The sequence below is a fragment of the Tiliqua scincoides genome, chromosome 6 (assembly GCF_035046505.1).
Source record: "Tiliqua scincoides isolate rTilSci1 chromosome 6, rTilSci1.hap2, whole genome shotgun sequence".
NCBI lineage: Eukaryota > Metazoa > Chordata > Lepidosauria > Squamata > Scincidae > Tiliqua > Tiliqua scincoides.
Genome location: NC_089826.1, coordinates 70100147 through 70127755, shown reverse-complemented (window position 1 = coordinate 70127755; position 27609 = coordinate 70100147). Strand labels below are relative to the sequence as shown.

Here is a 27609-nt window from a genome sequence, read left to right as displayed (position 1 = left end):
CTGTATTTCACTGCATGCAAGATTATTTTTCAGTTTGAAATTTGTGGCAAATCAACATTTTGGCATTTTTTGTGCTGCTTTCTAAGATAAAATTAGAATGCTTTAGCCAAGCTGACCTCACTTCTTTAAAACCGATAAATTTGGGTCCCCTCTGGGGGAGAAGAGCAGTACAGAAATATGGCAAATAAATTAATAAATATAAATTGTGATAGTAAACGTATGGAATGTTACCTACTTTATCAGCATAAACAGACTAAAACTTCAAATAAAGATTCACAACATTCCACATAAAAAATTCATGTTAATGCAACACACATCACCTACTTTTTCAATTAATTCATAACTTTCTTCAAGTTTTAGGGCTCTGTTTTGTACAGATGTTGCAGCTCTTTGATAGACATTTAGCCACTCTTGATAATCACTTTCTGAAATCTCAGCAACAGCAAAACAAAGTGTTCTCAAGCCTGAGGGAATAAATGGTCATACAGTGTTCAATCATTATTCATACCTTTATAATTTTCAAAATATTGTACAGTAACTTCCACCAGCAAAACATTTTTTGGTCTCTGAACGTGTAGTAGGACTTAGAACATGGACAAATAAATGTTTTCCCAATATACAAAAAAAGCCACTAAAGCACCATGGCTTTAATTCTGGAAAGTACCTGAGATCACGCTCCTGGGGCGAACACACTCTCTTCTCCCTTGGAACATCCCTCCCTTGCCTACAACTCAGAGGTTGACTTCTCCTCAGCTGAAGGGTGCGCTTTGCTCAACCCTCTGATGCAGTGAGAAAGCAAGCTCTGCACATGTGAGGAGCATCAAAATGGTGTCTGCTGGCCTTTGCAGACTCACTGGAACTCTGGCAGTTGGGAATGACTGTTAGGCAATCCTTTGGACGCTCAGAACAAGTCTGCCTTATCTCTCCCAGGAGGGGTGGGAGGGACTGGGAAAGAGTGGAAGGCTTGTCAGCTCCCTGGAGCTATCCACTACCGCTGCAAGGATCAGCAAAGTCAATGTGAGCCTCACTGACTTCTGCTGCCCCTGACAGATTTGGGCATTGCGGCTTCAAGGCAATCATCTCAGAAATGTGCCTAGGTGTGACCTCAACTCTCTCCCACTGGTGTGGTCGCCCTGGGGAGTCACAGTCTAGGTACTATTCTAAAATCTGGAGAGGTTAGAGGAGAATAATAATAATAATAAGCATCTGGGCGAAGAAAGATGACATCCTTTCACCTAATGAGGTAAGGCTGGGCTGGGGCAAACTGTCAGTCCTCCGCATGGAGGAGACTGTGTTAACCAATGAACCCTACCTCGTGCTAGCACAACGGCTTTCCCTTATAGTTGGGAATGCCACCTACCTCTGCCAGGGAACAGAAACCTATCTGTGATCTAGTCCAGGGGTGCCCAAACACAGTGTCAGAGAGATGATGTGGCCCTCCTGCCAAAAAGTTTGGACACACCTGATCTAGTCATATGTGTAATATATTGCAGATAGAATTTTAATGTCATCACATAACAACTGTAAGACAATGCTTCTCAATGGGTTCATTTTACACATCATATAAGTGTAGAAAAAGTAAACTGGATCTTACCACAATAAGTTGTTCTTTCAGAGTGGATGGATCACATCCTTGCATGGGTTGCTTCTGCCAATTGCTCCAATCAGACAGGGTAATGCAAATAAAGCAGATCTTAAGTCTCTTGGGAGGACTTCCCTCAATTTGGTTCATAAGTTTAAGAAACCATTGCTACAATCCTATTCACATTTTCCTGCAAGTAAGTCCTGTTGAATAACTTCTGAGTAGACATGCATAAGATTGCACTGTTAGCCTCTGATGAAAACTAACATGTTGGTGGTTTTCTAATGATCAACTCTCTTAGAGGTAGTAATGAGGGTCAACTGGTAACATAATAGGATGAATTTGCATAGTCAAAGCACTGAGAGCTTATGTATCTAAATGAAGTGAAGAATGTTCCATCCTCTTGGATGGGTAGGATGCTACAAGTCTACTGCAAATAAAGAGCATATCATAGTAAATTCAATGTTCCTTTCTCTCCCAATGGAAGAGGGCATCCTTGGAAGGGATCTCCAAAAGCTGTGACAACGTGGGTACGTCTTTTTTAGGAAAGAGGAAACCACTCTCTGGTGTCTTAACCTGGTGACTTATTTGGAAAGCTTGTTGTTCACTAGGGCAACGAACAAGTACACAGTTGGAATCCTGAAATGGTACATGATCTGCCGGCAGGTTTCTGTGAAGAAGCTCCATTCCCCTTGATCCAAATTATGACAACTCAGTGAGCTGGAGGACATAGGTACAATTTCATCTTCCCTTAGGTTTTCTTCCATGATGGACTTCAGGAGTGTGTGGGCCTAGATGAAGAGCATGCCTGACTCTCTCAAGTGAGCAAGAGACCCGTTTCCTCTCTGGTAGATGACGTGTTTTTGCTATCATATTCTTGGCTCAGAGTTCAAGGATGCCCTCCTCCACTGCAAGAGACAGCAACACTGAACTTGGGAAAAAAAGAGCTCTCTTCACAGTGGATAGCATTTTTCCCATCTGAGAGAATGGAGCAATCTTCATTTACACTGCCACAGAGGCTCTCAATGCTTCAACTACACTAGTTCATCTGATTAAATTACCAGTTGGCCTAAGAAACTTTGACAGTTACAAAATCACCAACACATTAGCTAGCTGTCATTAGAGACTCAAAGTGCAATCCTGAGTTTGCACTGCTGGTGGTGAGGGTTGCAAATGTGCTGTAAACCACATTCATGTCCCTCAGCGCTGGTCCAGCACCAGTGCTAGCCGGCTAGCAATAGTGGATCACCATGGTGCGGTGGTCGTGTGGACCGCCAGGTGGCAGAGAGCTGAGTGGAGGTGTGGGGGAGGCAAGGAGGATGCGTTCTGGGATGGAGGGAGGTGGAGATTGAAGGGGAGAAGGTGTGCTGGGGGAAGGGACTGGGGTGGGAGGAAGGCGCTTCACCGGATCCTGAGGTTCCATGTTGAGTCCACTGTCTGACACAGAGGATCTTGATTTTACAGTGACCCAAAGCTTGCTGTAGAATCAAGTAGCCCCACTGCATGGCTACTTCCTTTACCTGGGGAAGGGGATGAAAGTCCCCTTCTCCCGAGGAGCTGCCAGTGGCTAGCCGGTTACGCTCAGGATGCTGCGGCAGCCATTTTTGATGCTGCGGTAGCTCCGCTGGGCTGTGAGGCTGTAATCTTATACACACCTGAAAGTAAGTTCCTTTAAATTTAATGGGGCTCACTTTAGGGTAGAAGTGCATAGGTTTGTACTGTAAGTTCCTTAAGCTTATAAACCAAACTGGGGGAATAGGTCTTCCCAAGGGGCTTCATTTGCACAGCCTAGACTGATTGGGCAGGTGAGGGAAGCAATCTGTCTACAAATGCCCTCTTCTGCTAGGAGATAAAGCAAGTAATGTAAACACACGAAGTAGCTCTTAGAGATCAGGGACATCACACTATACTAACTATATTGAAAAAGTGTGGTACTTAAATAAACTCCAATTTCTACAAATTTTCTGTAGTATTATCAATTAAATGATTTCATTTACAGTTTATTATTACATTTAACAATAACACTCACCTTCTGTAGCAAATAACTCTAAGTGTTTTAAAGTAATTTCCTTATATTTTGAATTTTCAGCCAGCCGGTCATAAATTACTGTGTCCTGTAACAACATGTGACATACTGAAGGAAGGTTTATTTTATACAGCACAGAAAAAAAAGAGTCAGGAAAGACTATATTTCCACACTACAGAACTGAATTTCTATTGTGAATTACAGAATTGTAATAAATTTTAACTTCAAGTAGCATAAAGTTTTTTTTCCTCAAAAGGAGAAAATGAAAGGTGAACTTCTGATCATCTTCAACAAATTCTAAAGCAGCCTCGTATGCACTAGCACAAACACACAGGCTAACTGAACACCTGATAAACATGTAAGCCTTATAGTATTTACTGAACGATGGTTCAGTTGCATATTTGATGCGCAACTGATCCATATGACCTGTAATGTGAGTACATCATTAGGAAATTACCTTGAAAAATTGGTGGGGAAAGTGGGAGGGCATAATGGGGGCAGTGAGGATGTGGGAGGGGATGGATTTGGTGGCAGTGGTGCATACTGGATCCTATCCCCCTATTCCGCTGCCTCCCTGCTCTCCTTCTGTCCCTGAACTTGTGCTGGCAAAATTGCAGGTCTGAGGAGATCCACCATTTATGTAGGGGTACAACATACCTGATTTTGATGCAGTTGCACTAGAGGGGGCGGGGGAAAAGGACAGGATTGGACTATGAGTGGCATATAGAAGAAAATATGGAGTCACTATGCAACTACTGCATTTTTTTTTACTAAATGCTGCTACAATTTGTGTAGCAGCTTCCTGAGGCTTTCTGTTCTCTTGTGGGCCCTAATATGCACTGTGAGCCCGTTCCTCACAAGACCCAACATGAGACATCTCCCCTGTATAGCACACTTCATTACAACCTATGACTGATAAGAATTAATACACAGACATTTCCATTAAAAAACACACTAACAACTTACAGCTCCTTTGCAGTAGATTCTTAATTTTCCAGTAGGTGTGCGGACAATCACAGACATTCTTTTCCTAGAACTGAAAGAGAAGTATGTTTTATTACAAACAGCTTTTGAGCAAAGTACATTGCAATCCTCTGTCTGTTAACTTGAAAGTAAGTACTCTTAAACTAATAGGGACTCTTGCCAAGTAAGCATCACCAGAATGCAGAATAGGAGTGCAATTCTATGCCCATTTACTAAGGAATAAGCCCCACTGAACAGGAAACTTTTGACTGAACATGCATAGGCTTGTACTGTTAATTACATGATCGATACCTTTATGGAAGAAACCTAGATTTTATGGAAAATATGTGACATGATTGATCCAGGCATTCCTTAAAATAAGGAAATTTTTACTGGAGAGAAGTACTTCAGAGAAAAGAAGACGACTAATCCCCCACCACCTCCATTTTGACACCAACATAACAGTATTGTATTGGTCAGAGTATGCTAATTTTTCTTCACATTATTGTGCTTAAAAACTTGAACAAAGGAAACTATTGATTAAAAGCACATATTCTGAGACATTAAGAGCCCAATCCTATTCTCCACCCCTTCCCCACCAATTCAGTGGCTACCCCTGAATCCAGCTGGGGGGCAGTTGTGGATGTTTCATCTGGGTAAGGGAAAATTGCCTCTGGGTAAGCCTCTGCAGCATGGGGGCTGCTCCTTGGACCACCACTAGCTAAATAGCTGGCGCATGTCTGTATAGACCAACACCATGGGATTGGGGCCAGGAAAGGGATCAGGATTTATCATCTACTGCTGCTAAACCCACCCTCTTCCCAGTCCCAATACACGCCCTCCATACCTCCCCACCTCTGTTGTCAATGGTATCCGGTTGCTCTGGAGTTCACAGAAAGGCTCCAGCTGTGCTCCAGCTGGAGCAAAAACCGTGTGTTTTTGAGTGCTTCCGGACACCTTTTACAACTGGTTCTGATTGCTTTACAGCGGTCAATGCTAGCAGAAGAGGCATGCCGCTATTGCCAGGTCCATGTAGGATTGGGTCGTAACTTACATGAAGGAGAAAAGTTTACCAAGAAAATAGTTTTTTTAAAATTCACATCAAACTATACAGAAACTTTTGTTTTTAATTACCTTGTAAATTCTAACACATTTAGCAATTTGTATCTTTCTTCCTGTCCAAGCTGGAAAATAAGTGAGATCTTGATTAATGTATTCTTTTAGAAAAAGTTTCAAAACAGTTTCAATATTATGGTAATGTATTTGTGACAACAACCAGTTCACGTACTACTATTTTAAATGTACTTACAGATTCTATAATTACTGAGTCTGGTGTTCTTCCAGTGAAAACAAAATGAAGATGTCTAGCAGCTCTAACCAAGGCTCCTTCATCTGCAATAAGTCATTTTCTGTTATTTCAATGACAAACAGATATGTGAAACGTCAAAATCAAAACTCTTCACTTTGGTGACTTACAGCCCAATCCTGAGCTGCCCATTGTGCCAGGACTACCACGACTCTCTGTATATGCCTCAAAGTTAAAAGGACAAACAAGTTTGTACATTTCAAACCTGTTTAATTTTGTTTTAAGTGCATGCCCTTAATACTCATAGTTAATCTTTTGCAGCCTCTTCCTGCACTTCTTTCAGGACACAGTGAGATACAAATAAAATAAAACGGCCACCTCCACTGATTACTCCCATTCCCCCAACCCCTTATAGTGTTTCTGAAAAATGCTGCATATGGGACATTGTGGAAAAAGTAAAAGGTGCCTGTTCAGGATGTGGCAGCAGAGAGTTGCTTTTACTGGCAGAAGACCCTTGTGCTCAAAAATATAAAGCAAGTTTCTAAATCTCAGTTGCACCCATGCACTACAAGAGTATTTGTTTCAGTATAAAGAAAAATGGAACTAAATGGGCCTGACTGAGTTCAATTTTTCATTCTTTTCAAAACAAATGCACATTCCTAATGATGAATATATGCGCTGCTTTCTTTTTCTCCCTCCTAAAACTAGTGCCCATATCTTACATATAACTTCAGTAACATTTTGCCATCTTAAAAAAATATCATAACTTTCAAAAATAAGGTCTTAAGATACATATCAGTCCTGCATTGGTCAATCTACCAACAAGAACATAAAATTTTTACAGATTTCAATGTATATATAACCCTCACCTGGAGATGCTGCTTGATAAATTATCTTATCACCCTCTCTTTCTGGAACTGCTGTATGGCACACAGCCATCATAGTCAGAAACTCACAAATTATAGGAGCAGTGGGCTACAACAAAGAACAGTAAAATGAATTATGCTCCATTCCAACATTAAAGATTTTTGGCATATATATCTAGATCAGAAGAGCAGAAATATTGATAGTATATTAAAATATTAGATTTTACTGAAATCAAGGATGCTTCTACTTTTAGCAAGCCCTCGGAGGGCAGAGGTCTTCAACAGGTGGGACAGGACCTAGAAGCATCAGGTTCTCAGGTTGCTGCAGTGCTGCCACCATCACTTTGTTCTGAAGCTTCCATTTCCACAGTTTGAACAGTAGCCATGGCTAGGGTTGATTTACAGTTGATTAAGTAAATTCAACTGGAGATTTTGGCTTTGGAGGGTCTGCTTTAGGTGGGTCCCCAATGTTCAATATGTCTCTCAGTTTCCCACCCATCTGCCTACTGTCCCCTCCTGCAGTTCCCTCTCTCCTCAATGTTGTGCCTCACCTCACTTCCTCTTTTTCTCCCTCTACTTTTCAAAATTGAGTGCATTCTGTTGTCATATCACTCTTTGCCTCACTTCTCCTTCCATTTGGCCTAAAGGGAAAGAATGGGGAAAATGACGTGGTAACAGTGCTCACTAATTTGCCACCAGCACGCTGGAAAAGAAGAGGAACCATGATCACTCACCATGGTCACTCACTGACCATCCTTGCCTGCTGGGTTTTTGAAGGTGGGTCCCATACTGCAGGTTGGGATTTGAAGGTGGGTTCCAGCTCTTGATTAGCTGAACACCACTGACCTAGGGTATTAGCAGCACATGGCAAATACTTGGTTGTCTACCTGTCACCTTGGTGCATATGCTTTTGCAGTTCCAGGCATCAGGCTACATGTGTCCCCAGATCAGAGAGGGTTCTGTTCTCCCCCCCCCCATAGATAGGGAAACAGGGGATATGGGGGAACTCTATATAATAGCAGTCTGCAACAGCCCCCCCCCCCATGCCCATTATCTTTTCTTTCCATTAACAGCAAATGAAGCATGGGTGTTTCTTGCTTATCTGAAGAATGCAAAGTGCAGGCAGCAAGTCTGCATGCTACAGGGTGGAGATATATCTTACATGTTTGTTTTGAAGGTTTTCCAATAATGAGGAATCGCTAAAGATTTTTTCTTCTCTAGCTTGTGAAGACTGCCTAAAAAAGAAACAAATTGGAAGTAGAAGAAGTATAATACACATTTAACGTCTATTGCAACAGACTCACACACTATACAGCAAGTACTTCTAACTACTTTATTAACTTCTAACTACTTGATTAACAAAATACAAAATGCAACTCAATTCTGTATTTAAGGTATCCCAAAATGGTAATTAGACATGATTAGGGGGTTCTGTTCTGGAACCCCTGTGGTTACCTGAAACTGTGGATACTGGGGATAGCCCTGACCTCCAGGGGCAAGGGAAGCTTTGCTTTTCTGAGCCCCACAGAAACTGTGCATATCCACCCACAGCCTTTGCAGGGCTCAGAATGACTGTTGGAAGCAAAAAAAGTCACTTCTAGTTTTCTGGCAAAACCAGAAGTGACTTTTTATGCCTTTAAAAAGTCATTATGAGGGCCGGGGAAGCTCTCAGAAGCTTTTCCCTTGCTTCCAACAGTCCTGGTGAGCCCTGCAGAGTTCGCGGGTGGATGTGTGGCCTCTGCGGGGCTCAGAAGAACCTCTGAAAGCATGGGGGGCAGGCGCCCCCACATCGGCGGATGCAGGATCTGTAGATACATATGAAGTATTCTTCATTTGAATGCTTACTGATATAGCCCTACAAACGTCCACAGAATAATATACATGTTACAGGAAAGATTTCAATTCAATATTGAAAAGTATTTCTAGGAATTCTATGCCACACCTCCAAATACCAGCCAAAATATGTGCATAAGACACCTGATGATTATGACATCACTTGATAACTTTGTGAATGAGCAACCACAAGTCAACCTCATCTTGGTTTTCACCATCCATGCACACATATAGCTTTGTTGTAATGTAGATTTTTATCTCCTGTCTAAGACATTCACTCTTCCAACTCCACCACCTTCAACTATTTGAAGGTGTCTGCTTTCCCGATTGACTCCACCTTTTCTCTCTTGCTTGCCACTTACACCTGGAACTTCCCAGAATAGCTACAGGATGTTCCCTCATTCACAACTTTTAGATCCCTTCTGAAAACTCAGCTTTTTTATCATGTCTTAGTCCCCTATTCCTGTTGCAATTAAAGTATGTGCAATACAATTGGATATGTTTCCTTTGTTTATCTCTGCTTCTGTCCCCCTTCCCTACTTCTGTTGTCTTCCTTGTGCCTAGACTGTTAGCTCCTTAGGGCACCAATATGGTTTTTTCTTCTTTTTTTTATGTAAAGTGCCATGTACACTGATGGCACTACATAAACAACAAATGTTTTTGTGAATAAGGGTATTACAATGTCAGGCTAACTGCATTTACATTTGAGTACCAAATGATGACTGAATATAAATATATCCAAAAGCTAAACAAGTTTGGAAAAAAATTTTTTAGTCACATTCTAATTACCCATGTGCTCAGCAAAGTTTCCACAACATCTTCCTGCAACAGCAGACATCTATGGCTCCTGACAAACATTCACACTGCATTAGGATCTGCTCATTAGGAGCTCTTTATGGACACCTAAAGCCATTCCTTTGATGTTCTCTTTCAATTGCAACCATGCAACTAAAAAACTATTATTATGGTTAATAATAATAAATGATGCATAATCATGCAATTTAAACAAAAATAGCTATTATTACATATGAAGGTTAGTGCTTACCAATCATCTGAAGAATAGCCATAATCCTCAGATTCAGGAGAATGGCTGTATGGAAAGCAACAGAGGTACAGGAAAATAGCTCAAGCTAAAGTTTAGATGGCACATGAAGAAGAATTTAAATGAAAGACATGAAAAAGGTTGTTGCCAAATGAACACAGAATGCAAAATGAAGGATTGTAGTTTGAATCAAACTGTGTTAAACCTACTGACAGCGTCTGGTTTGTCTGTCCTGCTTATTCTGCCAATTAACTTCACCAGATGACCCTGAGTTTTAGCATTATGAGAGAAAAAAATTACTCTATCAATTTTTCCATGGTACAGTTGGCCCTCCATATCTAAGGGGGTTTGGTTCTAGTGCCTCCAAGGATACCGAGATCCAAGGAGCCTGGGTTCCTCTTTTAAAAGTGTTTTTAAAAAGTCAATATAAGTCAGCAAATAGTCTTTGTTACGATAGTGCTACAAAACCATGTCATTTGCAGGGCTGAAGGGTATTTAATGGCACTCCAGAAGCCACTTCTGGTTTGTGTGACCCCCACCCCAAAGTGACCCAGAAGTGGGTTCCAGAGCACCACCAAGTGCCCTGCAAATGGCATGGTTTTGCAGTACCACTGTAAGAAAGACTATTTGCTGACTTCTTAAAAAGAGGAATCCAGAATCCACAACATCCATAGACAATGAAATTATTAATCACTGACCTATTAAATGTTTCTCTCCATTTATAATTAATGATTGTAAATAAATGACATTCAAACAACTGATCTCTCTCTCATGCACACAATAAAAGAAAATTAAATCATGGCTGCTCTTAATAATAGAAGTATTTCAAAATTGTTAAATTTAATTTTAAATGCTCCTGCTGGGCAAGTATAATACTATGCATAGTTTTACTCAGAGAAGAATCATATAATGTTATTTGAAATGAGCACAGGCATAAAGAGAGACAGAAAATACCCTTGACAGATTGATACAGAATGAATACTATTGATACAAAGAAGAAGGAAGCTGTCAAGGAATGCCTGTAGACTCACTTTGCAATTCAGCTTTGAAATCTAGTATAGTCACCTTCTATTTTGAAGCCCTTATCCTGAGCAAAGACGATCCTACAAAACAGGCAAGGCTTCCGCAAACTCAGAAGTTTGCACAAATTAGAAAATTTCAAAAACAAACCCCTCAGAGGGGACAAGAAGCCCCCCAATGCTTCACTTTCTGGGGAGTCTGTGAGTCGGGGGGGGGGGTTCATAGTACTTGGAAGGGATATTTCCCACCTAGAAACAAGGTGGGATCAGGTAGAGAGAATTTTATTTTCACAGTTAGAAGGATAATTAATTTGAAGTGCCTTGGAAAGCTTACTGTGCGGAAGGTGAAGAGGAACAAGAAAAAAAGATGAGGGGAGAGAGAGAAGAGGCAGGGAGACTGGAAACAGATAGTTTAGCCTTGGAAGGTTTACCACTGGAAGGTCCAGTGGGAATTACTCTAACAAAGATGCGGAAAATAAGTAGGGAAGATTGGGTCAGGGTTGACAAATGGGACTATTTGTTAATGCCCATTTAAATTAAAATGCATTCATAACCATGCACACACACATATGATGCAATGCAACACACTGACTAGAAGACAATGTCCATTATTTCCCAAGCTTGTTAAACTGAGGTCTGTTAAATTTATCAAACACAATAGTTCATATTAAAGATTATCCATTAAAATTAGGAGAATTCTTTATAATATTAATTTTCCAAACCAGGACATTTAAAGACACTTATTAGTTTTATAGTTACTACGAAGCATCTCAGGCTATTACCCAATTCAAGCCTCAATTTAAATTTACTAACTGGTGTCTACATGCAACATCACATCTGACCAAACAAGACATATGTTGTTATGCAAAAAGATGAATGTATTTTTTAACTGGTTTAAGAAACAGTGAAGTGGTACATGCTGGACACACTACAAATTTTTAGTTATTAGGATCTTGACTTTAATTAGGAAAGGGATGCTCCAATGTGAATTGATGGTTAAGGTTCTGACTTTATTGCAAATCCCAAACATAAGATAATTAAAACAAAAACAAACTTGGTTTCATCCAAAAACCAAAAAGTTTAAAGCGAACAATTATTTAAGGAAAAAACTTACCCATAGGCTATTCCTGCTATAGTACACTTCTTAAATTGCATTACATTGCATGTCAGGGTACCGGTTTTGTCAGAAAATATGTATTTGACCTAAATGAATGTTAAAGCTCATTAATATTATTCATTAAGTATACATTTATATTATTTTAGCTATTTGAACCAGTAAAAGCAGTACATGCTTTATCAGGTTGTATAAATTTAGCATTTTCAACATATTTGACACCCTAAACAAGAAAAATATTTTCACTGAGTGTTAGACCATTACATTTTACTGATTTTATAAATAAACTTCCTAAGACTTGAAAAATTCATAGAACCATTCATTGTGACGTTTTTATTTTATCTGTAACATTAAAGTTGCAGGAGCTTTATTGCCTGCAATTACAAGTCTAATGAATTAAACGATCCCTCACGGCCACTGCAGGCCACAAAATGCCATACGGAGGAGTTTAAAGGCAACTTCTGGTTTTTGGTGACAGCCACAAGTTGCCTTTAAACTCCTCCAGGTTGCCTACTGAGGCTTACAAAGGCCATGGGCAGCCTTTGTGAACTAGAATCCACTGATTCCATTTTCTGCGGGTTTTGGTCTGCGGTGGAGGGGGGGGGGGTCCAGGAACAGAACCCACATGGATTCCAAGGGCCCACCTGTATATTATTTTCAATAAAAGGGCCATTTAGTTTATTATATAAAACATTTTATAGCTACAGAAAAACCTCTATAATCTCAAAACAGCAAACAATTTACATGCTAAGGAACTATGGGAGACAATTTACCTGACCAAGTTCTTCATTGAGATTGGATGTACGAGCCATGGCAGCAGTGCCTGTAGGTTCATAAAGCATGTCAATATCCTAAAAAAAGAAAAAAGGCAGATTTTTAAAGCAGCTGATAGCCCAGCAATAAAGCTGTTAGAGAAATTGCTGTCACTTTCATGAGAATGCTCCAATATGGAATTCCATATGTTCTGATATCATTTAGTTGGGGAAAAAAAAAAAGGCCACTGGATTTGCCCAAGCCCTTGAGTGCGTACAAAGCAGCTGTTTGGAAAGTTGCCTAAATCTTTTTAGTGTTTTCCTTTGAATGCTACACTGAATTTCCATATTTGAAAGATACTACTTTTGAAACTCTTCTCAATTTCAAAAGAGTTTTGTGATGAGGAATGGGGGAGGAGGGTGAAGTTGTTGTTCATGAACACAAGCCCTGAGTTCCCATAGGCATGTGAAATTAGTTATACTGTAGTCTGAATGCAAGGCCTTATGACAGATCTTACATTATTATCTGAAGCAGATTTTTACCCCTTCTCCTTACTATCAGTGGTGGTGACCCAACAAATCGTAGTCTGTTGGAGTGTGAAAGTGCCCACAAACGCTCCTCTTCCCTTTCCCCTTTTTCTTGTTTATCCAGATGAATCAAACATTTCCTGGTTTCTCAAACCACAGTTTCCTGTGATAGTAATCCCATTAAAATATCAAGCCAGGATAAAACAATGGTTTGATATTCTGGTTTACTGGGTTTGCATAAACCAGTTCCCCAGTTTTGTCTCACAAAAATATGATTTAAAAAACCAGAAAGTTTTTTATACGGGGGTGCGTGCAAGGGACAGGGCTGGTTCAAGATCTCTTGTTGGGTGAGGCAGCATGACAAATGCTGTCCCTCCTTATTCCATGATGTGCACTAGCCTCTGCTCCTTGTATTGAAAAAAGGAAGAGGGGTAAAGTGGTGTGGTGCTTCCTGCCACACCCCCTCTTCTACACCATTCCCCTCTTCCTTTTCCAATCCAAAGAGCAGCAGAAGGAAGAATAGCAGAGGTGAGGGGGGTCAACATAGGTGGGCACTGCTGCCATAATGCTGCCTGATGCAATCACCTCAGTGGAACTCATGGATCCTGAGAGGGAAGGAGGAGAAAGTGCATGGATTTGCCTGTTCAAAATTCAGTATAGTAAAATCCAAGAAATTTTTGGTCTGTTATATTGTCTTAATTAGGTCAATGTTGTGACTGACATACAGATGCCATATGTTGTATGCAGGCTTGACCAAAGCTCAACAGGAACCTTATTCCACCCCCCTTTTTATGGCACATGTCCCATTCTGTATTAAAGCTTCCTCTTCATTGTCACCGCCAAACTGGCTTAACTAGCAGGATCCTGGAAATGGGAAGGTTCCTCTAATCAGGATTCTCCCAGTTCAGACTGTATTGAAGAAATAGTGTGTGGAAGAGGGGAAGAGGAGGCGGCAGTGGCAATGATGACCTTCTTCTCAATTGCTCTCTTGGAAGGAGACATATCAGGGACAGATAACAATGGCCACTACCTCCTCTTCCAGCTACACCATGGCAATCTTTGTCAGTGGCACTGGACGAACGAGAGTGTGCAAGAAGACAGCTATAACATTTATTCTTAATATAATTTGTTAAAGGAATGCAAGAAGCTTCATAGTTACCCAATTTATGAAATATGCTTGGATAAATTTAACCACTTCTAGTGTGACTAACAAACTGATTGGAATGAGATTATTGAAGAGAATTATAAAGGTCAGGAAATTAAGTCCAAAATTAGTAGCTCCACCATCTGTTAAAAAAAGAGAGCGAGAGAGAGAATGAAAAGGCAGAGTTACACACTTTGGGGAACCTAATAGACAATGTTTGAATATACTGTGAATAGCTGCTATTTCATTCATTCAGTTTTTATTCTACCTTTTTCTGCCACAAGGGGCTGCCCAAGGTGACTGAGGAGATGTAAAAAACAATATATACAAAAAACCTCACAAACTATAAAAGTTATAAAAGGTAAACATTATCAAATTATAAAAATATAAAATTAGCAGCACAAAAGACCAGAATAAAAGCAGAGCCTAACACCACAGAAAAAATTATTAGTTAATCCATGTCATGCTTTGAATAACAAGAAAAAGGGTATCTGTCTTCTACAGATGCTAAAGATCTTTACAAATACAACCCAAAAATACCCTTAATACTTCATTCCATAAGTTTAAGTACTGTATCAGCATTAGAGAAGGCACAACTTTGAATAACAAGTACTATGCAAATACACACAGCTAACACTTTTGGCTTTGTAAGAAACTTATCAGATGCAAATCCTCATATATTCCTTGTCATTAAGATAAACTTGTTTTCATTTTTTTTAGTAATCTGTTTATTCACAATTATATAAAATACACTCACAAAAAGCAAGCATCATACATTGTATTCCATATTTTTGGTGGGTGCTAATAGGTTATTTCCCTGGTGAAAATGGTACACACAATATTTCCAAATTGGGTTGAGGTTGTGAGGAGACCAAAAACCAGATAGGAGATTTTATTATGCTGGCTGTAGAATTTCTTACATTAACTATATTCTGGTTGGTATTGACTTCGGGTCCAATCCTATCCAACTTTCCAGCAGTGGTGCAGCCGCAATGCAGCCTTGAGGTAAGGGAACAAATGTTCCCATATCTTGAGAAGGCCTTTGAGACTGCCTTCCCACCACAGCATGCAGTGCATGCCCCATAGGTATGGCTGCACCAGCACTGGAAAATTAGATAGGATTGGGTCCTTAACTGTTTAACCATGAACTACTGAAAGCTATTGCTAGTACAAGAAATCAGTGATATAAGGCAGGGGTGGGCAAACTTTCAACTTTAGGGATCCTGGACATTTTAACAATTGTGTAGGAGAGAGAGGGTGTCACCTTACTAACACCTTCTTGGTTCCATGTTGTGTCAAAATAGCATGCCATTAGCTCTTCAAATAATCAGTCTCATTATTGGTTCATTTTGAGTTAAGGAAATCTTTATTATGAAAGACAGTTGTATTTTGTTTTCTGGTTTTTTGGCATAACTTTTAATAGAACTGAGATATTTGACAGAATCCAGATCATTGGATTCTGCTGTAAATTACGCATCAAATGGTATAACATGATGATTTTATTCTTAACAACTGTGATTTTCATGATTTTTGGTCACGTGGTGTCACCCCCCCCCCCCAAGTATAGTACCCTGGGCAGACTGTACCCCTTGCCAGTCACACCACTGGTCAGTGACAAAATATTTTGATAGATATTAATCAACATGAATTAAAATAATTCAGATGTTTCAGCCCTCATTGATAAATTAAAGATCAATAAGTCACCGGGCCCTGATGGCATCCACCCAAGAGTTATTAAGGAATTGAAGAATGAAGTTGCTGATCTCTTGACTAAAATATGCAACTTGTCCCTCAAAACAGCCACGGTGCCAGAGGATTGGAGGATAGCAAATGTCACGCCGATCTTTAAAAAGGGAAAGAGGGGGGACCCGGGAAACTATAGGCCAGCCAGCCTAACATCTATACCAGGTAAGATGGTGGAATGCCTCATCAAAGATAGAATCTCAAAACACATAGACGAACAAGCCTTGCTGAGGGAGAATCAGCATGGCTTCTGTAAGGGTAAGTCTTGCCTCACAAGCCTTTTAGAATTCTTTGAAAAGGTCAACAGGCATGTGGATGCAGGAGAACCCGTGGACATTATATATCTGGACTTTCAGAAGGTGTCTGACCTGGTCCCTCACCAAAGCCTACTGAAAAATCTCCACAGTCAGGGAATTATAGGGCAGGTCCTCTCCTGGATTGAGACTTGGTTGTAGACCAGGAAACAGAGAGTGAGTGTCAATGGGCAATTTTCACAATGGAGAGAGGTGAAAAGCAGTGTGCCCCAAGGATCTGTCCTGGGACCGGTGCTCTTCATAAATGACCTGGAGACAGGGTTGAGTAGTGAGGTGGCTAAGTTTGCAGACAACACTAAACTTTTCTGAGTGGTGAAGACCAGAAGTGATTGTGAGGAGCTCCAGAAGGATCTCTCCAAACTGGCAGAATGGGCAGCAAAATGGCAGAAGCGTTTCAATGTAAGTAAGTGTAAAGTCATGCACATTGGGGCAAAAAATCAAAACTTCACATATAGGCTAATGGGTTCTGAGCTGCCTGTGACAGATCAGGAGAGAGATCTTGGGGTGGTGGTTGACAAGTCGATGAAACTGTTGACCCAATGTGCAGCAGCAGTGAAGAAGGCCAATTCTATGCTTGGGATCATTAGAAAAGGTATTGAGAACAAAATGGCTAATATTATAATGCCGTTGTACAAATCGATGGTAAGGCCACACCTGGAGTATTGTGTCCAGTTCTGGTCGCCACATCTCAAAAAGGATATAGTGGAAATGGAAAAGGTGCAAAAGAGAGCGACTAAGATGATTACGGGGCTGGGGCACCTTCCTTATGAGGAAAGGCTACAGCGTTTGGGCCTCTTCAGCCTAGAAAAGAGATGCCTGAGGGGGGACATGATTGAGACATACAAAATTATGCATGGGAAGGATAAAGTGGATAGAGAGATGCTCTTTACACTCTCACATAACACCAGAACCAGGGGACATCCACTAAAATTGAGTGTTGGGAGAGTTAGGACAGACAAAAGAAAATATTTCTTTACTCAGCGTGTGGTTGGTCTGTGGAACTCCTTGCCACAGGATATGGTGACGGCATCTGTCCTGGATGCCTTTAAAAGGGGATTGGACAAGTTTCTGGAGGAAAAATCCATTATGGGTTACAAGCTATGATGTGTAAGTGCAACCTCCTGATTTTAGAAATGGGCTACGTCAGATGCAAGGGAGGGCACCAGGATGTAGGTCTCTTGTTATCCGGTGTGCTCCCTGGGGCATTTGGTGGGCTGCTGTGAGATACAGGAAGCTGGACTAGATGGGACTATGGCCTGATCCAGTGGGGCTGTTCTTATATTCTTAATGGGAGTATATCCTAAGAAAGCTGTCATGACTAAACCTATTGAAAATAATGAGCTGTAAGTTAGTTGCAATGGGCAGCCCAATTCTAAACATGTCTTGTGCTGGTGCAGGCCCTTACACCCGCTCCCGAGTGTTGCAAACTGCATTGACTTGAGCTTGCACCAGCACAACAACATACACCAGCCTGCCAGATCCCACAGCTGTGCTGCCTAGAGCAGGTAGGCTTACTCCAGGCTGCACAGGAGGTAGGCGAGGGTGGCAGGAAGTCATTCCAGGGATGGAGCATTTCTGGGTGGGAAAAGGGTAGAATAGGGTGAGAATTGGCCTGCGTTGGAGTGGATTGGCGGGGGCAGAGCACCCCCTATCCTAACCCCCACTCCTGGGCCTAGGATTTGCACCAGCTAAATAGCTGGTACAGATCTAACTAGTTCCATAGGGCAAGCTGGAGTGTTACATGGGGTAAGGGGAAAAATATCCCCTTACACTGCTGTGACCTCCAGCAGCTGTCAACCCTATGCTGAATACTGTACAAACCAAGTGGCCTTGCTGTACTGGTATAGGGTTAAGACTGCGCTCTGTCTTGTTGTATTAAATCATATTACTTATGACACAATGCAATGTACTTTAAAGCAATACAAAAAAGAAGATATAATATATATCATTGAGTTTATTTTGAGAATACGAATTCATGGATAATTGTGACCATAAAATTATATAACTTTAAAGTACTTACAATTTAAGTCAATATACCAGTCCTTCTCCTCATGTTGTTTATTCCATATCGCTGAACCAATGGAACAAACCAAAGAAATACCAATAAGAATGCAGAACAAAAAAAGAATCTGAATATTTGTAATTCTTTCCACGTTTGATAGTTTCAGAGGTGGGCTTGTTGAGTTCTATGGATGAAATAAAGGGAGGTCAGGAAAGAAATACACATGTAATTTTGTGTTCATGATTTCCAATGACATTTTCTTGCCTTCCCTACATCTTAAGTGTTGAAGACAATTGAAGTATAACTACACATGGCCTAGCCGACAAAAAAGATTACCAGTTTTCAAAAATACCACAAACACCACTTTGTCTTTATAGCACAGGGGTGCCCAAACCCCGGCCCTGGGGCCACTTGCGGCCCTTGAGGACTCCCAATCAGGCCCTCAAGGAGCCCCCAGTATCCAATGAGCCTCTGGCCCTCCGGAGTCTAGCTGGAGCCCACACTGGCCTGATGCAACTGCTCTCAGCGTGACAGCCAACTGTTCGACCTGTCGTGTGAGCTGTGGGACAAGGGCTCCCTCCACTGCTTACTTTTTCACATCTGTGATGCAGCAGTGGCAGCAAAGGAAACGCTGGCCTCACTCTGTGCAAGGTCTTTTATAGGCCTTGAGCTATTACAAGATGTTCTTTCATTCAAGTTCCATCTCTAATATATTCATTTATGTAAATTTATTAAAATTTGAAATGTAAATTAATTATTTTTTCCCCGGCCCCTGACACAGTGTCAGATGGATGATGTGGCCCTCCTGCCAAAAAGTTTGGACACCCCTGGTATAGCACTTTCTAAAAACAATCATGTCTAGGTGTGCCATGTGCCCACTGCTTCTGCTACATGTTGACTAATCAAAACCAGGAGTATTAAAACAAAAAAAATTATCCATTATTATAATAAGACATACCTGCATGAGTTTTGTGTCATGCCCTGTATAGACAACTATTCCATGAACCCATTGTGTGTTCCTTAGTTGAGCTCCACGAAGAAGAATTTGATCAGGTCCCAGAGGAACAGTGCTTCAAAACAATACAATGAAAAGTAAAATTGTGTTTAAAGTAAAATAGTCAGAAAAACATTAATATTTATTTTGGTTCGACTTCTGATCTCTTTCTCATCTTGGGATGTCAGAACGCAATAATGGAAAAGATATACAGTGGACTCTCCACATCTGCAGTCCTGCCTTCTGTGGATTTAGCCACCGCAGATTGTCTTAAAAAAGGACTTTTTTGGCCTCCCCGTGCCTCAGAACACCTCCAGGAAGACACCTGGAAGCAACTTCTGGTCATGTCTGGGAGGTGTTCTGAGGCACAGGGAGGCCCACAGCTCACTTCATTGGCCTCCCCACCCTCCAGCTGGCGTATTCTTATGCTTACATACCCATGCCCATCTATTCTGATATTTCCAACAAAATCATAAAGATGTCTGTTAGGACTTTCACATTCAATTCTGCCAGAAAGTATCACCAAGCTGTCAGCATCCTTTATCTCTGATGTCACTGGCAACCCCTGTAAAAACAAAATGCAATAAAAGAACAATAACCAACACAGTAAACATAATCAAGTCTGCAAAATTGCCCCCATACTAGTTCTATGTCAATTTCTTTGCTCATTATGTCACCTTCTTCCCATTCGGCCTCATTTTCGCACTGATCATCTTTGACTAAGTTCTCATTTTAAAATAAAACAACAATGCCTAAAGAAAACCCGTTTTCTATTGCTTTCATAGAGTTTGGCATTATATGAGAGACTCAGGCATGCATACCCTCTGTGTCCCTCTTAGCCTCTCCTTAATTATTTCCTGGTTTGTAGTAACAGTTCACAGGCAAAACATGGTTTTTTCTTGTCTTCCAAACCAAGAATGCAAACCAGTTCCAAAATATTTAAAATCCTAGTCTGAAGGGCATGTGCCAACCATAGTATACAATTCAAATATAACAGCAAACTATGATTTGCTAAAACAATAAGTAGCTAATTACGTGTCGCATGTATGGGCAGATTAAAAGGAGAGGAGAAACTATAAGGCTTATTCCTATAGATTCAAATCAGGATCTGCCAGTTTTTATCCAACGTATCTTAGAGTGCAAACCAGAGATTGTGCTGGGCTGGTACGAGTCTCTTAAGCAGGCTTGGGAATGTCGGCCAGCACACCAACCCATGGAGGCCAGATCTGGGCTCCGCTATGACGAGGACCAGTAAGTTTGCACCAGACATGTTGGGCTGGCATGGGGGTTGGGGGGCAGGGGGAGAGCGGGCAGTGGGTGGGACTGTAGGTGGGCTGTGATCAAGTGGGGCATGGGGCCAAGATCCAGCTGGGCAACCCAGCACAGTTCTGGGTGCACCACCTCTTTACATAGCACAGATCCAAGTAGTGCCGTTGGGGCTGCAGCCGCATTTCCCAGGGTAAGGAAAATGAATTCCCCTTGCCCCAGGCTGAGCCACAGGCAGCCCCAACCCCACTCCGGAGACGGGGCAGGCCAGCTAGCCTCCCAGTTCCAGCACGATGGCTGCCCGATTACAGTATTATGAGCTTCATTAATGCTCTTGCAAATAATGTTCATTATTAAAGTGGCCAAAATGTGCATATTTTAGACATGCATTGCAATACACAATCATGTTCTGCCTAATTAAACCTATGCTAAATTACCAAAAGTTGAGTACAAAATGGGCAGCTGTAGGAAGTGTATAAGAGATGGAAGAAATCAGATGAAGGAGTACACAGGACAAAGGAAGATTAACAATGATATATTTGTTAAAGAATAAAAAATATCTAATTTGAGAACCTTGCAGTTAACACTGTTCAGAATATTAGACCACAGTTTATCTATCTCAGAGTTTTCAGTAATTTGAGGCAAATTAGTAACTTGGTTCTACCAATTTTTTCAACCATAAATCCTTTAGATTCCATGGTTCACAACCTGTGGATCATGATCCCGAAGGGGGTTGCAAAGTGTTTTTTGGTTGCAATCATTTATAGGAAATTTCACCATGAAGGTTTTTAACACTTATTTCAATATGGCTACATTGCAATATTCTAATGTTGTAACACTGACTTTTAAATAATGACAGGAAGTAACTTAAGATTCACCATGGCGGATATTTAAAAAAATACTGTTGGGCACCCCTTAACTGGAATTCTAAGAACTGAAGTATTCAAAAAACTGAAACTTTTTTGAGCACTGACATGATGCTCAACATGAAACTTTTGGGGGCAAAAAATATGTCTGAGGAAGGATTTACTGCACCAGGACACAGCGCTAAGGGTTCCTCAGAGGGGCCTCCTTTGCAAACTGGGCCAGCTAATCAGTAGTAGTGATGAGCTTCTTAAAAGCTGGGGCTCTGCCGATCAGTGGTAGCAAAGAAAGGGTTATTAAAGTCTGTGAGCCTGCCAATCTGGTCATTTCACAGTGGCATGTTGTCAAGATCTTCACTTCTACCAATCCACTGATTGGCAAAGCCCTGGCTAGCTAAAACAAAGAAAGAATATGTAAGTATTCTGAAATATGGAAAAATCTGATATTCAAAATGCCTCTGGTTCCAAGCATTTTGCAATGGGATTGTATTCTGAAAAATCTATTTTAATGTGTTTACCCTATTAAAAATGCCTTTTTATGCAAATGTGGTGGGGGAGGTCACAGGTTATTTGGCTATTATAAAAAGGGGACGTGATTTGAAAAAGGTTGGGAAACACTGCTTTTAGACGGAATCACCAACCATTATGATAGCATGTACACAGCTTGAGCCTTTTCATATGATTTATTAACTAACAAATCTGATTCCATGATTACTTTTTCCTACTTGCATTCTGGAAAAAATACATTTAGCTAGAATTCTAAATTAAGATTTCTATATGGAAGAAAGAATCTAGCAGGCATGATATTTACAGCCTTTTTCACCACCAGCAGACGGTAAAATAGAGTATACAGTGCAGATTCATGGTAAAAGATGGGAGTGCACATGATATTTTAAACAAATAAAATATGGCCAGTAGCCTCAATGTTCAAGAGGGGAGAAGGGTAACAGTACAAGGAGGAAACGGGTAATTTAAGCCCTATTCCCCCCAAATCCTATTCCTCCTTTTGTTTGTCAAGTTGACAAAACCACACACAATAGCACTTAACATCTGTTCAGTGATTCACAAAGAGTCCAGGAATATTCCATATACGTATATCTCTGGTCCCAGGTGGAGATTTTCCCCACTCCCCATACATACCACAGATACTCGACTATAAAGCAAGAAATTTCTGCCAATAAATCAAGTGTAAATCATCTCCTTGCCTTATCTGCGGGTCACTCAGGGGTCAGAACTGTTCAGACAGCCAGGAGAAGCCCAGGGGAGAGCAACAGGGCAATGCAGAGATAATTACAGGGCTATTAGCCAGGGATCTCCAAACGTTTTGGCCAGAGGGCCACATCAAATATCTGGCATGGTGTGGAGGGCAAGAAAAAAATTTAAATATAAAATTTAAATAAATAAATTAGAGATGGAACTTAGATGAGTGAATAAATGAATGAATGGGCTCATTCATTCAACCTCTCTGGCCCCCAGAACACCCTCCAGACATAATAAGAGCACAGTTCTGGTCATGTTCAGTTGAGTGGGCCAGAGGCTTTGAGGGGACAAGAAGTTGGCCGCGGGCCAGAAAGAGGCTTGCTGCGGGCCGCATCTAGCCCCTGGGCCGGGGTTTGGAGACCCCTACTCTAGGCAATTAGGAAAGCTGCAGGGTAAGCTGCAGCCAAAGTTAACCTTCTCATTCCTCCTGAGAAAAAAGTAAGCCAGGGCTAAACACTTACATTTAAATCAAACAAGCCTCTTTCTCTTTGGCAGGATCACAACCGACCCTTCTGCACCCATTTTGCAAATGTCTGGCAAGATCTGGTTTTTAAAACACCAGAATGTAATCCTCATTTCTATCTGAAACAAAGTTCAAGGCTGTATACAATTCAGTATACCATTTTGAAAAATAACACCCATGGAAAGCAATGAGTCTACTTCTGAGTAAACCGGGTTGCAACTACATGTAGCTGTGCTTACTCACACTCATTCCTTGCTGCTTGTCTCTCCACTGTGAATTGAACTGCACACTCCCAGTTATGTTTTCTAAGTTGTATGTTATATGTTGAGCCTCTGGTTTAACACACCAGGCACCTTTCTTTAAACATTTGATTAATGGTTCTACTAGTATGTTGTTTATAGTGTACTTACTCTGATGTTTACAAAAAGGTTGTGAAGAGCAGAATTAAAAAAGTTAATGAATAAAAATGTATCTATGATATTTACTACATTTTTAATAACTTAAGAGACCATACAGTTCTCAGGTAACAATTACTGGTAGGTTATTTTTCAGGATCTGTTCTCGGGTAAAATCAGACAAAATTATAGTTGGACACCTCCCTAAGTTCAATCCCTGACTTATCTAAGGGTCATAGAAAATTCCATAATTTTTAGTTCAAAACCTGCCCTTGGCTTATCTGCAAGATCAACTTATACTCGAGTATCTGCGGTACATCTCCCTTTGATATGATAATCTTTCCTCCTATATTATCCATTTTCTGGGAGCAATAAAGAACCAACTCTGTACACCAACTAAAAAAAGGAGGAAATTTATAAGGAACAACTTATTTCTTACCTGCCGTATTTTCAGATTAGTCTCACCATCTAAATTTGATGTTTCAATGTAGCACATAGCTTGTGGCTCACTTACAGAAAAGAGAAAATTTTTATAAGTTAGTATAGCATACTATATAGTATAGTATTTTTATAGAAGTATAGCTGCATGATATTGCTTCTCTTAAAAAGTGTACATGTGTAATAAGTCATTCACATTTCCAGAAAATAACACCAGAATATTTTATAGTTTGAAATATATAATAAAGTAAGTAGCAAAAGAAATTGATTTATTGACGTCACTGAAATACTTTAAGTAACTAAGGGCACAATCCAAGCTCGCCGTTGGGTCAGAGTAAGTCCCTTGCGCCAGCCCAGGAGGGTCACAAATGTGACGTAAAGCACGTCTCCACCTTCTCTAGAGTTGGCTGGGCTGGTGGAGGGATATGTGCTAACTGCAGAGGCTGAACCCAGCCTCCACACCAACTTAGGCAGAGAGGCTTGTGTTGGTTGATGCAAGGGTCTGGGGTGGGCAGGGAGGAGGTGGGAAGGAGTCATTCCGGGGCAGGTGGAGGGCAGTCCTGGGGGCGCGCGGGCAGGGAGCAGGAGGCCGGGCTTGGACCTGGCAGATATGCAGGATGCTAGCTCCCATTCCCGAGCAGCACAGAGCAGCTTCAAGCTGCTCCTGAGGTGGTGCAAGTCCAAGGAGACCCACTGGGGCTGCAGTGGCTTACCTGGGGGTAAGGCGAAGAGTTTCCCCTTCTGACTGAGCCACCTTGGGCCCCTATTTTGTGTTGGATACAGTGAAGGCCTCTGACCTGCCTGTTCCAGTGCAAAACAGGATTGTGCTGCACTCAAGATAGTCCAGATATTCAGAATTACCTTGCAAAGCATTAGACAGAGTATGCTAGCCAAATAAAAACATTTGATGACATCCTAAGGCAAGGTCCAGAGGAATGCACAAAACAAATGATAAACTATGTCCCTTGCATAAGCACTGATCAACGTTAAGTACATAAATAATAACTAGGATCCCTGCCAGAACTAGTATTTGGGCAGTGAAAGGTTCTTTACAGTTGTCGCAAAAAGTGACATGCTGTTCTGCAGTCAGGCTGGTGCTGCAAACAGCAAGCATCTGCAGCCATGTGTCAGCTGGGTCACAATGATCCCCAGAGCTGATAAGTCAGGAGGAGGGATGGTGGGGTAAGTGGAATGGAACAGGATGGAGATTGGAGTGAGCAGATCTAGGCTGAGAATGGGCAGTATTGGCGGTAGTGGCACTACCAATATCCTGTCCTCCTTCCCAGGTTCACACATACTTGCGCCAGTTAAATTGCTGGCACAGATCCAAGTAGACCTAGTGGGGTAGTGAGGGTTTACCCTTTGGCAAGTGAACAGATGTTCCCTTACCTAGAGACCACCTCCAGGACCCCTGCACTCCTGCAGGAAAAAGTGAACATTCCAGTGATGTGGCTGCACTGACGTGGGAGGGATTTAGGTAGGATTGTTCTGTAACTCTTTGAAGCACCTTGCACAAGCACAAGAGATATTCCAGATACCGTTTGATGGTCTTTGCTGAAATGCAATTTCAAACTAGATTTTATGTAGTAAACTATACACCTGTCTTTTAACCCATGGGGGTCAAAAACAACTGTAGGGTGCAATTTTAAGGTGGAAAACAAGCATAAGAAGGAGTTAAGATATCCCCTTCCCTTCCTTCTATACTAGTTTTCCACCAGAGATTGGGAGGCCACTCAAAGAAAAGAAAAAAAAGGAAGAAAAACTACACACAAAATGGCATGTTTTTGAGCCTTTCTAAGACAAGGAAAATATATGAACTACACTTTCACTGCATGAAGAATAGTTTATTTGGATTACAAATAATTAAATTTATATGCCGTTCTTATAAGCATTTTTCTCTCATAACAAGAGTGATTACACAGATAGGGCTGTATGTATACGGTGATTCCACCACCGAATACAGTTTCACAAAAAGTTTCTAGCCCTCAGGAGGATAAGCTTGAAAACATGTGGGCAATGCCTGATAAAATCTTGGAAGTGACATGAGATTTAAATATGACTTTTAGTCATTAAACTTCATGGCCCTTCTAAAATTCTATTTTTAATCTGAATAATAATATAAATATTAAATTCTTTAGAGGGGGCGGAGCCAATAAGTGAAGTAGCAGTGAACCTCGGAGGGCTCCCGGGGGGGGGACTGCTAAATAGATGTGTTTTTCATGTGCCTTAACAACTGAGGCACGCTTCGTTGCCAAGATGGTACAAAGAGCTGAGAGCTTGAACGGGGGAGTCTTTTGCAACAGGCAATTTCAAAGATTTCTCCCCGTTTGCTCTGTGCTGAATCACATCGTATCCCGGTCGCCATCTTGGAGACAATTCGGAAAGCTGGGAACTCCACCTCCCACGGCCTAGATACAACAACATGACAGCGAAAAAAGCTTTAAAATGTGAGTAACCTTGGCTCATTAAAAGGCTATAACAAGAACTGCAATCAAGAGGCTGGAAGGAGGAAAAGATAATTTTAAGATTATTTACGTTGGCTGGTAGCCACCCAGAGGGGAAATGAGCGAATCTGGATCTAAAGAAACCCCTGCTGGAGTAAACATAAGATTACTTTGCTTAATGGTATGCAAGAAATAAATAAGGAATCTTCAACAGCTGAAATAACTTTAGCTTTCCTAGCAAGCAGCCTCGATTCAGGCCTGGTCATTTAAAGGCATACTAACTTAATTTGACAGTGTTATTGACCTGGATTACTGATCCACCCTTTTTGGAAGAAGGGATGCAAGATAAAGATTTGGATGACTCTTTAATTGTTGCCTGATTTGACATTGTTACAGACTGGACGTGGAATATTGATTTATACTTTTTGGATAAAAAAATTGGAAAATAGCCCTACAAGAAGTGGTTGGATTTGATATTGACAAGAATGGCATTTAAAAATTTAAAGGATGTTAGTAAAAGCCAGTCCTTATTAACGGATTTCTTGCTGGATTTTAGAAGTGAAATGGAGCAACAGGTCAGAAAACTATCTGAACAAATGAAGCAAACAAACTCCTCCCTGTTAAGCATGCAGGAACAGATTACAAATAACAGACAAGAAAAAAGAATGGATTAAATGTCAGAAGAAATTAAAAAGTGGAGTATTTTGAAATGAGACAGGAGATGGAAAAAGCAACCGTCACTATAAGAATTAAGAATTTTAAGGAAGAAAATAGAGGGAACGTCCAGAGAGCACACTGTCTCAACAAGAGGAAGAATTGTTGGATTAAATCCAAAAACAACAGAATGAAGAAAAAAAAAGAAAAAAAGAGAGGGACCAAGAAATTTAAGAGATTTAAGAAGAAAAAGAAGAAATGGAAGGAGCAGTGGGAGGAGCAAGAAGGAAAACACCAATAATACAAAGAACAAAGCAAGCACTAAGACAGATAGTTAAAATGGCTGAACAGCAAGTAGAACTTTTCTTTTTTTTTCTTTTTGTAGATATTAATGGTTTAAATTCTCTTTAGAAATGAAAAGTATTCTATTAATCATATTAAATCAAAGCAGATGTAAATAAAAACTTGGAATACAAGTATTGTGAAAATTAAAGTGGTATTAAGATAAATAAAAGGGTTATTCTTTAAAAGAGAAGTTATATAAAATAATTTATAGATGGTATTTTATTCCAAATAGTAAAAGTGTACCCTGGGTCAT

At 40.8% G+C, this 27609-nt stretch overlaps 1 protein-coding gene across 6 annotated transcripts in view; it reads right to left on the bottom strand.

The window, feature by feature from the left end:
• ATP8A1 (ATPase phospholipid transporting 8A1) overlaps nucleotides 1-27609 on the bottom strand; it is a 106836-nt gene that overhangs the window by 35278 nt on the left and 43949 nt on the right. For 4 of the 6 annotated variants that reach the window (XM_066631770.1, XM_066631772.1, XM_066631773.1 and 1 more), the window contains exons 8-21: nucleotides 23915-23984; nucleotides 19666-19793; nucleotides 19193-19304; nucleotides 18253-18418; nucleotides 14191-14318; nucleotides 12525-12602; nucleotides 11752-11840; nucleotides 7906-7978; nucleotides 6747-6852; nucleotides 5881-5963; nucleotides 5706-5755; nucleotides 4575-4644; nucleotides 3612-3696; nucleotides 325-464 (exon numbers count right to left, since the gene is read on the bottom strand). In XM_066631770.1, coding sequence (XP_066487867.1) covers nucleotides 325-464; nucleotides 3612-3696; nucleotides 4575-4644; nucleotides 5706-5755; nucleotides 5881-5963; nucleotides 6747-6852; nucleotides 7906-7978; nucleotides 11752-11840; nucleotides 12525-12602; nucleotides 14191-14318; nucleotides 18253-18418; nucleotides 19193-19304; nucleotides 19666-19793; nucleotides 23915-23984 — 1378 coding nt within the window. Of the gene's footprint in view, nucleotides 1-324; nucleotides 465-3611; nucleotides 3697-4574; nucleotides 4645-5705; nucleotides 5756-5880; nucleotides 5964-6746; nucleotides 6853-7905; nucleotides 7979-9621; nucleotides 9667-11751; nucleotides 11841-12524; nucleotides 12603-14190; nucleotides 14319-18252; nucleotides 18419-19192; nucleotides 19305-19665; nucleotides 19794-23914; nucleotides 23985-27609 lie in introns of all 6 variants that reach the window. The other 2 variants (XM_066631769.1, XM_066631768.1) reach the window with 1 other exon arrangement.